The 12,102-nt window shown below is 42.1% G+C and overlaps 1 protein-coding gene and 1 non-coding gene across 2 annotated transcripts; one reads left to right on the plus strand and one right to left on the minus strand.

The window, feature by feature from the left end:
* Positions 1-557: 557 nt before the first annotated feature.
* On the minus strand, positions 558-2,696 carry LOC120267348. Its single transcript, XM_039275000.1, has 4 exons — positions 2,518-2,696; positions 1,311-2,253; positions 1,055-1,208; positions 558-583 (listed from the first exon to the last, which is right to left on the minus strand). The coding sequence occupies exons 1-4, from the start codon at positions 2,694-2,696 to the stop codon at positions 558-560; spliced, it is 1,302 nt and encodes a 433-aa protein (XP_039130934.1).
* A 251-nt stretch (positions 2,697-2,947) lies between these two features.
* Positions 2,948-3,054, plus strand: LOC120268126. Its single transcript, XR_005538796.1, has one exon. It is a non-coding gene; the product is annotated as a small nucleolar RNA R71 (small nucleolar RNA).
* The last annotated feature ends 9,048 nt before the right edge of the window (positions 3,055-12,102 follow it).

Here is a 12,102-nt window from a genome sequence, read left to right on the forward strand (position 1 = left end):
ACAACAAATTTACAATCACATAGTTTCATTCCACAAATGTTCTATCATCCAAAGAGAGCAAAAACCGCACAGAATCAGCCCAAAAAGAATATCAAAAGCTCAAGGTTTCAGAGATGAGGGACATACCTTAACCCTAGAGTAAATGGGGTGATTCAAAAGCTTAAAATGGCCAAGACAGTGTTTACACCTTGAAATTCCTTCTCAAAATAAGATTAGAGGAGGAGGAGAGTGATCTAGAGAAAAAGAAATGAGTGGATTTGGTGGAGAAATGAGAAAGTTATGAGATAAAGAAGATGAGTGTGTGAGTGAGAAGAAAGAAGATGAGTGAGGGGCTGATTTAAACCCTCACTCGGGTGTCCTTGCGGGTGCCCTTGCTGCTGCAAGGGAAACCGCAAGGGCCCTCGGGATTGCTCACTGGTGCCTTTACAGGCAGAAGGGCACCTTTGAGAGCTCTCTGGATGCCTCACGGGTGTCCTTGCGGGCGGAAGGGCACCAGTGAGAGCCCTCTGGATGGCTCACGGCCTCTCTCACGGTCATAAAATGGGCGATTTCCAGATTTACATCAACTTAGACTCCTCCAAACCTAAAAAAACAATGAAAAAAAGCCAAATTAAGCACATAAACACTCAAAAATTTAATTTCATGGAGTCTAATAATCAAATCACTCAAGGCATTCTCAACGACATGGATGAAAACATAAGAAAGACGATGAACAAGGCTACCAAACATGCACAAAAACTAAAGAACACAAACCACAAACACTCAAATAATACGAAAAGAAAATGTAAGAGTTCAAAAGCTTGGGTTGCCTCCTAAGAAGCGATTGTTTAACGTCGTTAGCTTGACGTGTTTTACCTCATGATCATGGTGGGACATATGATGGAGAGTTACCTCCATTCTTTGGCAAAGTGTTGTTACCCAGAAAGTTCATTGAGAGACATGAAAAAATTTGGAACTTGCCTTGGCTCTCGAAGTATAAGCGGTCTACCTCCTTGGGTGGCATTGTGGAGACAAACACACTTCTTTTCAATCTTTTCTTCGCTTTTCTCCATACTTTCTTGAAGGTTTTTTTTCTGTCCATAAGGTGGTGGGCTAGCCTCCATTTGGGCTACTTTGTGAGTTGGTGGAGGACAGGGGACCTTGACCTCAACCTCATTGATCCCGAACCCCTCCAAGTACTCCTCCAAGTGATTTAGAGCCAAAACCTCCTGCACACAATCAGAGATGATTAAATTAGTATTATCAGTAAAGTATAAAGTATAATCATGATCAAGTGTGGTTTTCATTGCTTCAGGGAGGGTGAAGACCACTTGTTCATCTCCAACTCTCAAGGTCATCTTGCCTCCCTTGACATCAATCAAAACACCAGAACTGTTAAGGAATGGGCGACCGAGAATCAAAGGGACTTCAACATCATCATCCACATCTAAAATCACAAAGTCCACTGGAATGATAAGTTTTTCAACTCGAACTAGAACATCCTCAACCACTCCTCGAGGTCTTCTCACTGAGCGATCTGTAAGCTGTAGGGTCATCCACGTGGGCCTCAAATCTTCTAACCCTAACTTGAAGAACATATTATATAGCATCAAATTTATGCTGGCCCCAGAATCGGCTAAAGCATTTTCTTTCATTCCTTCCCTAATCACACAGGGGATGATGAAGCTGCCGGGGTCGGTGAGTTTCTTAGGAAGCATCTTCTGGATCACAGCAGAACAATTCCCCGACAGAGTCACAGTCTCCAAGTCTTCTACCTTTCTCTTATTGGTGAGGAGATCCTTCAAGAATTTAGCATACTTGGGCATCTGTGAAAGAGCCTCGACCAGGGGGATGTTCATGTGAGGTTTCTTGAAAATACCAAGGAACTTTTTGAATTGGGCTTCTTCCTTGTCTTGCTTGAGCCTGGAGGGGTATGGCACTACAGGTTTATACTCAAGCCCTCCTCGGATCAGAGACTTAAGAATATCTTCATTAGGCTTATTCTCACTCTTTTCACTGGCATTCTCACCTGAACTAGGGTCTTCCTGAATGGCTACCCCATCATTGGAGGAACTTGGGCTCTCCTTGGCCCTTGCCTCCAACTGTTTCCCACTTCTTAGTTTGACATCCTTCAAATGCTCCCTTGGGTTGCTTTCAATGTTTCTTGGTAAGCTACCTGAGCGTCGTTCTGATTGTGATCTAACAAGCTGTCCCACCTGGTTCTCAAGAGATTGCACAGACGCTTGAAGATTTCTCAACACAGTGCTTATCTCACTGAACTATCCCCAATGTTGTGTTAACTGATTGTTAATATTCTGAAATCTTGCCTCAGTATTAATCATGAACTTTTCCAACACATCTTTAGTGGTATATTTCCTGTGTTGTGGTTGTTGGGGCTGAAACAGAGGACCTTGAGGTGGTGGTGGTCTTTGTTGTGACTGACATTGGTTCCAAGAGAAATTTGGATGGTTCTTCCACCGCGGGTTGGAAGTGTTCCCGAAAGCATTTCCCGGACCCCTTGGTCATCCACTGACATACTTTACTGACTCAGTCGGTACAGGGGAAGCAACAAGAATGGGGCATTGGGTTGTTGAATGCCCAGCACCACATGTTTTACAGGACATCACTGCCTTAGCACTTGAGCCAGAACCCAACATGAACTGATCAAATCTCTGTGTCAAAGCTTCAACCTTTGTGGCCAATGCATTGTTATCCATGACATTCTTGGTCAAAGCATCCACTTTTGCAGCCAAAGTAGTGGTTTCATTCACCTCGTACAACCCTACTGCTCTTGGTGCCTTTTGTCTAGTGCTGCAATGACATTCGTTGCTAGCCATGTTCTCGATTAATGTCAACACCTTCTTTAGGAAGTTTGTTGCTCAAAGAACCACCATCTGCTGCATCGATGAGCTGCCTTGTAGCATAATTCAGCCCATTACAAAGCATCTGCACTCTCATCCATGCAGGGAATCCATGATGAGGGTACATGTGTAGAAGATCCTTAAACCGTTCATGTACCTCAAACAATGTCTCGATGTCCCCTTGCCTGAAGGATGAAATCTCCTGTCTTAGTCTCACTGCCTTGCTTGGTGGGAAATATCTAGCAAGGAACTTCTCCACTATGTCTTTCCATGTGGTGATGGAACCAGGAGCTAAAGAAGTGAGCCATCTGTATGCCGCTCCTCTCAGACTGAATGGAAATAATCTCAACCTAATGGCATCATCAGATACAGTGTTAATCTTGAAGGTTAGGCAAATTTGAAGGAAGCGCGAAAGATGAGCATGTGGGTCCTCATCAGCTAACCCATCAAACTGTACTGAGTTTTGAACCATTCCTATCATGCTTGCCTTGATCTCAAAATTATTGGCCAAAACAGTAGGTGCCTGCACACTAAATTCCTCCCCGGTAAATTGTGGGCTCTCAAAATCGGATAAAGTTCTCCTTGGCTCGGCCATAACTGAAGACTCACTAGATTCAACCCGGATCTCTTGTTGTCTTTAACTTTCGGCCACTTCTCTCAACCGTTGATGCAAGGCTCGTTCAATCTTGTCGTTGGGCTCAACTAAATTCACTTGACTCGCTCGTGTCATAAGATGGGTACCTTGCAAGATAATTAGAGTCAAGACTTAGATATTGAAGAAGAGAAAAAAAAAGAAAAGGGAATAAAAATGGAGGAATTATGAAATATATACACAAATGATAAACAAAAACAAAACAATGGTCAAATTAACACGTTTAAAGTTTTCCGAATATTCCTCGTGGGTCCTTGGTAAGGGCGCCAAAAACTTGATCGCTTCCCCGCAAGTGTATGGGATCGCCAAGTAATACCCCTCTTGCGAGCACGAGGGGGTCGTATTCCCAAGTGCCCAAGAAGCTACTCTTACTTCCTCTTTGCTATGTTGTTTAACCTCCAAGTTTGAATACGATACTGATAAAACAAATAAACAAGTAAAATGCAAATAAAATGCTAACAGTGAAGGCAAGATACGGGGGATAATCAAGGAAAGAAAGCGATCACAGATGAGGATCCTCTCAGCTGCTACTAAAGTGTGTAGGATGCCATAACTAACATACAATTGTCTAGTTGGACCGACAAAACCCTAGATTAGGTCAACCCGATGGTCACGGTAATTGACCCCTAATCCGGTACAAGTATTGGATACAAAATCTTTTCTGGCCAAATCCTTCTATGATTGCAATGGGAAAGGTGATTTTCTCAAGTTAGGGTTAGAATACAAGCTAATACTTAACCCTAGAATTGGAAGGGTATAAATACCCGATGGTCACGGCGTATTTATAAGTGTTTCCCTTCCAAACTTGGTGAGTCTAACACTAGGGAAATGTTCATGCAACCTAGCATTACCTAAGAATTGATACACCGAGTTCTCATGCATACCAAAGCATTCAAATACACCAAGCAAGGATCACAAACAAGCCAAAATACAATAGAAAGAACCAAGCATCCATACAAGCACAATTTCACCCCCAAGGTTCACCTACATCCGGTGACCTTGGGTTTAGTTGTTCATAGTCATCAAATACAACAATAAACCCATGCAAACAACAAAACAAAACATGAGAAACACTCCGTCAAAGAATGAAGGCCGGAGAAGCTTCCAAAGACGCCACACAAGAGGTGGCTTCCCTTGTCTTCAACCTCCTCTACACAAGCCCTAGGATTAGATCTCGCCCAAAATCATGCTCTCCTCGTCGAATCCTCTGTAGAAATGCCCTCAAAACCTTACTTCTAGCTCCGATTTGGTGTGGTGGTGGTGAGCTCCAAGAAGAAGGCTTCCCCCCACAAAAGAAACCCTAACAATGCTTATAAAGGGATAAACTCGGGCTTCCCTGTGGCTGGCCTCACGCTCACAATACTGCCCATGAAGATGGTCAAGATACTGCCCGTAAGGAAATCCAGACTTAGACTATTTCTAAAATTTTCATGTTACGGGCTGCTACAGTGCATGTACAGTGCCCGGTGTAAAAAAATGACGTTTTTGATGTCGATTTCTTCTTACATTCCGTCGTTGAGCTCACATAGGCCTCCTTTGTGCCTGAAACATGAAATAAAATGATTAAACCATAAAAAGGCATCGAGTTCTCAATAAAATACAATAACTATGTGCATTGGTATGTACAAAATATGTACATTTAGACGTTTGTCAATGCGTTTAGAGGCAACTTGATCTATCTTGAGAGCATACAGGGGCGTGTGTCTGCCACTGTAATGCTCACCTGTGTAGTTAAAGGGTGGTGCGTAATTTTCACAAGCCCATCTGGATGCATAGAACGCCAAGAAGTGCGGCTTTTCTTTAAAACCTACTTACTCCTCTTCATCTTTTCACTCCCAAACATTCAGAGAACGCATCTATTCATTCTCCCGATCCCTCAACATTGATTTTAAGGGATTTTAGTTGAGTTTTCTGGCCACTCTTAAGGTTTTTCACTTCCTTTTAGTCGGTAAGCTTTCTTTCTCTTTTTCTTTGCCAATCTTGATTCATTTTGCTTAAACTGGTAAATGTTGCTTCGATTTCATGTTCAAATGGTTGGCGCATGCTCTTGGAGTGATTTTAGAATGAATTCATGCTGTATTTTTTAGTTTTTATGTTGTGGCCGTGGGTTTTAATATCCCATAGATCCACACGGGCATGTGGAATTTCCACACGCCCGTGTGGATTTCTGTCGAATTAGGTTTCGGAGTTTATTTGATTGATTCTTGTTCAATTATTGCAGATATAGCTTCCCACCCAAAGAAAGCAGCATGCAAGCATCCTAGAGAGAATTCCCCAAAGCCAGAGCATATGGAATTTGTGATTCACGAGCATCAGGCTCATTTTTAGAGATTGTCGAAGCTGAATTTCGGCCAATCTTGTTTCCCAAATTTGTGCGCTTTATGAGAGATACAGTTGGGAGATGATATGGTGGATGACGTAGAGCAGCTCCTCTCCATGGGTAGTTGGAGAAGATTATTGTCTATTCGAGAGTCGGTTATTCGCATGCTCACGTTGGAGGTATTAGAGTCGTTTGAGTTTGACAGAGCATACAACAGCTTCTCTAGCATCGACGCTATATAGTTCAGAGCATTTGGACAGTACCATAGCATGAGCGTTACGTAGTTCTCCATCAGTCTTAGTTTGTATGACGAGGCCTACACCGATACTGAAGAGCATGATCAGTTACCGACCGATTATCTGGGTAGTTTGACTCCTCAGAGAGCGTACAGGACATTGTGTGGCCAAGGTCAGTACGAGCCAGGGGTCTCCAAGGCGACGTGCCTCTTGTGTCCGGCTTACCTGATAAGTGCTTATGTAATAGTAACATGAAGTATTATGTTCTTATAATGAGCATTACTTTTCTCATATTTTGTCGCTCATACATGTGTATTTGTATTACTTTTGTGTATGTAGGGTTGAGGAGACAATTATGCAAAAATAAACCAAAGTAGATCATGGATGCACTTTGTTGATGAAATATTAGAGTGAACAAACGTGAAGACACAAGTTGTGCCCAAAGACACGTGATTGTGTCCCAACCTCCATGGTGTTCAAGCAAATACATGGTTTAGAGGGGCACAAAGTTAGTCACATTCACGTGTTCCGACTTGTGCAATGCTAGCAAGATCTTCATCAATGTGACTTTTATGGAAGACGCAATGTGATCTACCGCATGGATGTATGCCCATTCATGTGTCCTCGATGAAAGTGTGAATGCTCGATTTCAGACTATTTAAGCCGTGACTTCAGTCCATTTTGTGGATCTTTTTCCCTATCTTTTTCTCATCTTTTCTCCATCTTTGGAGGGGCTAGCTATTACGGTTTAGAGAGGCTTTGGCAATGTTTTTGGAGTGGTTCTCAGGCCTTCAACACCACATTCCTTCTGAAGATAGTTATTGGGGGAGCTTTCGTCGGCATCGATTCGACGAGGTGTGCCCTAGGCCTGATGACTAGGGGTCTTTCGCCTGGACCAAGGGGTTAGATCTATGTTAGGGAATAGGGTTTATCACTTGGAGTCCCTAGAGCTTTAAGTAACTTTGCGCAGTGTGAGGTGTTGAGACTGAATGATTTCTCCACCAGAACATAGTTTAGGATTAGTCACGGTTAACCTTAGGTTTGGGACCATGTATTTTTCCATTTTTACGGCTCATAAAGTATCAGTTAGGAGACATAATAGTTGGTTTTGCACTTGAAGCAATAGTCCTAGAGGGAGTAATGTCTGAGTGCCCCACTTTCTATCGATTGCCTTTCTTCTCATTTTTTATAGCATCTCCCTTTCTTGTTCTTTTTATTTCTTTCCATATTGATATTGTTCACACCACTATCAATCCATCTTCACTCTAGTTAAATAGCAATCCTTGTGTTTCTCATCACTATTCCCTGTGGATACGACTAGCCACTCAATAGGGTATTATTACTTCGATAAACCCGTGCAATTACGGTACACACGCAAAGAGCGTTGTCAAGTATTTGGCGCCATTGCATGGTAATAGGCATTTTAGAAACACTTTGAACTTTGCTAGTTTAGTTGTTCACCATTTATTCTATCATCATTCTAATTTTTTTCTTTTTCTTTGATTGCATGAAAAATGATCAACATATCCGAATTATTTGACACAATCATGAGAATGGTTGAAGATATAGAACAGAAAGTTGAGTTGTTTGTAGTATAGTTCGCTTTATGTTGTTTTCTGCAAGAACAATTCACCATCAACCACCCCATGGAAGGATCAGTTGTTGATTGCATTAATAAAGTTCAGGAGCAAAATTGTGAGTTAGATAGTGTGCTGGATTAGTTTGAGATGTTTGCACTATCATCTATGAGCTATCATTTGGAAGAAAGCCTGGAGAGGGTCCTTGCTCAGTTCGACTCTTCCTATCATGAACAAAGACATGAACTTTTCTAATTGAGTGTATCAACTTTGGTCCAGGAAATTTGCGAGATAGAGGATGGGGATGTTTGATAAGTGCTTGTGCGATATGAATGCGAAGTGTTCATTCATTATGTTGAGCATTACATTTCTCAGGTTTTTACATTAATATGTGTGTTTTTATGTTACTTTTATGCAGGTATGGTTGTGAGGCTGAGTATGAAGGAAATAGGCCAATGTGGATCATAATGCACCTATTTTGGAGGAGATCTTGCTAAGGTTCAAACGCGAAGACATAGGACAGGTGTTAGATGTTAGAGTGTGTGCCAACCTCCTCGCATTCGAGTGAGTACATCCATTTGGAGGGGCATAAAGACAGGCACACTCGAGCATTCTGTCTTATGCATACAAGAACAAGAACCCCACCAACATATATATCATTGAAGAAGCAAGTGATTCATGACGTGAACTTGTGCCCGTTTGCGTTACCCCGATGAAAGTATGGAATTGGGACATTATTTAGGTCGAAGACTGTAGCAGAGCAATGTAGCAGCACTGTTCACAGCCGGCTGAAAAATATGAGAAACAGAGAATCCACAAGGGCGTGTGGAAATTATCCACGCCCGTGTGGAAATTCTGCACGGGCGCGTGTAGCGTCCACGCCCGTGTAGTTGCCCGATTCCAGCCCTATTTAAAGCCGATTCAGCCCCAATTTTGGTATTCTTTTCTCCATCTTTTCCCCAACTTGTGAGAGGGCTTCGGCTAGGGTTTTGAGGGGTATTGGCCATGGTTTTGGAGAGGTTCTACGGCTCCGACATCGTCATTCCTAAGGAAGAAGATTGGTAGGGGAGCTTCCGTCGAGGCGTATCCTATACCGGACGAGGGAATCCTTGGACGACGAGTAGAGAATTCTCCGCAAGACCATCGACACGACTATCGAGGGGGTTTCTTTATGGATTTATTGCTTTTACATTTGATTTCTTTGATTGTACTTAGCTCCATGGAGAGCTAAACCCCTAGTGGGTACTTGGGTGATTGTGAACCTTAGGATGTATTCGTTTCATTGAACTTCTTTATTATGCTTTCAATAAATTGATGTTTATTGTGAGTTCCAACCTTGAATACTTGATTGTATGAACATTTCCACTAGAGTGACACAAGGGTTGAGAGTTCTTATTGGTAACCTTGTGAGTGAGTGACACACCACGAGCGTTAGACAAAGCTAGGTTGGAGAGGATTGAGAGGGTGAGTCGAGAGGTACAGGAGCGTCGCCTTTCCCCTCCGACGTGATAGATTCTACCTCCGTTCCTTGAGTTCTTTGCGGCCATAATAGAGTGAATGGTCTAAGGGATGAATTTCCGCTGGGGCCTAGTTGCGCGTGCAATGGAGTGAAGCGTTGAGGGGATCTTAGTATCTAGGGCTTAATTGTGGCTAGGGACCTTCCGCCTGGACCAAAGGGTTAGGTCTATAATTAGGAAGCGATTTATCACTTGGAATTCATAGAGCTCATTGCAACTTTATTCGAGTACGAGGTTGAGAGGTTATTTAATCTCTCCTCCGGGACATGAATAGAGTTAGGCATAGTTGACCTTAGATTTGGGACTATGTATGTAAGGATTTCCACGACTCACCATTGCATTGATTAGGAAGCATAATAGAGAGTTCTTGCACTTGACGTGATTATCCTAGGTGAAGCATCATCCGAGTACCCCATCTTTATTGATTGCCTTACCTCCTCCTTACTTTTGCTCTCTTACTTGTTACTTTTAATTGTTGAGAATTGAATCATTATCACACTTATCATTGTTGATACTCCACATAGCTAAGAATCGAATTAAGTGTCTTTACTCCCTACTCCCTGTGGATTCGACCCCGCTCACCCGGGATTATTACTTCGACAAACCCGTGCACTTGCGGGATATACGCAAGGGGACCTTGTCAATGTTGTTGAAGGCCATTCAGATGCACAAGCATAAGAGGAAGAGGTGAAGAATGATCTTGAACAAGGGACAAAAAATTTTGAGGATTGATAAATTGAAGAAAAGCAAATTGAGACCATTGATTAAGGAATATGCCTTTCTAATGGAAGGGTCGAAACTCCCGGTGATTGTGGCTTCAAATCTTTGATAAGTGTTTAAATGTACATATTTTAGTATATGTATTTTATACTTCTAGCATGTATTTTTATAAGAATGGATGCCCGTTTTGTTCTTAATCGACTATTATTTGCTTTGCAGGGCGTGGAAGAGCCATGCAAGACACGAAGATACGATTTGGGCAAAAAAGAAAAGAAAACCAGGTCATGGTACTGTAGCGTATTTACTTTAGCAGAGTACTATGGTTGGGAGTAATGTAGCAGTGGTACTGTAGCAATCATTGTAGCACTTGGAGAGTTTTCGAGTCAGGAATTGATCTAGGCCGTACGACCTCAATGCTGCCCTGGATTGACCCTACGATAGATACTGTAACAAGAGAAGCATTTATCTAGCTTGATCCATACGGCCTCAATGAGGTCATCATTGATCCCGGGATTGACCCCGGGATGGCTCGTTTTGGAGGGGATTTGATCCCTTTGGACTCCTATACGGTCCCTATATGTCTGGGATACAGGGGAGGTATAAAAGCACATTTGTGGGGATGAAGGGTGGGTTTTTTTCTCGGCAGCTATAACATGGGGAAGAACGAGGACATCTTGAAGAAGGAGATTCTTGATGCTAGAGAGGTGACCAAGAGCTTGAACTTTAAGGGGAGAGATTCACCACCAAGGGAGGAGGAGTCAAAGGTCATTCGGCATTCATTTGGCTAGATGAAGCATCATTCAGCCAACATTGCTCTTCTTCTTCTTCATCATTTGGACTAGGGAGTGTCATTTATGAGATTGTTTCTTGTTTTTCTCTACTTTATTATGCTTGTTTGTATGATGGCACACTCGACCCCCAAGGCCACCTAATGTATGTGAACCTTGGGGGGATGGGGGTTCATCATTGTTCTTCATGCCTAGAACTATTAAATGGAGAGATCCATAGTTTTTTATTGAGTTGTACACATAGATGTGACCTACTCACATGTATTAGATCCATAATGAATAAAATAGGGTTTGCTTGTATCAACATGCCGAGAAATTGGATGTCGGTAGCCCTCCGATTCTTAAGGATAGACTTAGGGTTAGTGTATCTTTATTTTGGGATCTCCTTGTAATTAATGCAATCATAGGGATGTTGGTTAGAGAGAGATTCCTATCAACATTCGTATGGGATTAGGGTCCAATTACCAAGAAATTGGGGTTGGTCTAATCTTGAGATCCCTCGGTCTAAATCACCTTTGATATGCTATTATTGTGCATCCTTATATCATGATGACCCCTCAAGAGGATCCTCATCCATAGGCCTCTATATCTCATTGTTGCTCTTGTAATCAAGTTTTGATCTGTGATTCTTATACTTGTATTAGTTTACCTTCTTGCATGTATTAGAGTAGTTCACCTTGTTTAAGTTGTGAGGTTGGATAATAAGTGATGGAGGAGTAATAGGAGCTTCTTAGCCCTGTGGAATATGATCCCTATGTCACTCACAATGTATTACTTGGTGATCCAGTACACTTGCGGGGAAACAATCAAGTTTTTGGCGTTGTTGCTGGGGACTTAAGGAATTCTAGGAAACTTCTAGCTTATTGCTCTAACCATTATTCTTTTCTTTTGTTTTATTTCTTTTTGAGCTTAACTTCCTATATTTTTCTTGATTTTGCAAGATACTGTGCATGACACCAGCAAATCCATCAAATCTAGTTACTCTAGATAATGAAATTGAAAGAACCTTGCATCGAAGACTAAGAGAAGTTGGTGAAGGCTTAAGTGAACAAATATTGAAATTGAGGATAGGGAATCCACAATCATGGCTGAGAAGAGACGCACCCTATCGGAATATGAAAGGCCACAGTTCACGGGTGAAGAATTCAGTGTTCAAGCACCAACCATTGCCACGAATAACTTTGAAATCAAGGCAAGCACAATCGGCATGATCCAGTATTCAGTACAATTTAATGGTCTTGAAAATGAGGATGCTCATGACCATCTTGCCCACTTTCTCCAAATTTGTTCCACCTTCAATATAAATGGAGTGACAGATGATGCAATCAAATTGTGGCTATTCCCATTTAGTCTAAGGGATAGGGCATACTGGTGGTTCACATCCTTACCACCGGGGTCGATCAAAACATAGAAGGATATGATTGAAAAATTCCTTGGAAGATATTTTCCTCC

This window comes from Dioscorea cayenensis, chromosome 8 (assembly GCF_009730915.1).
Source record: "Dioscorea cayenensis subsp. rotundata cultivar TDr96_F1 chromosome 8, TDr96_F1_v2_PseudoChromosome.rev07_lg8_w22 25.fasta, whole genome shotgun sequence".
Taxonomy (NCBI): domain Eukaryota; kingdom Viridiplantae; phylum Streptophyta; class Magnoliopsida; order Dioscoreales; family Dioscoreaceae; genus Dioscorea; species Dioscorea cayenensis.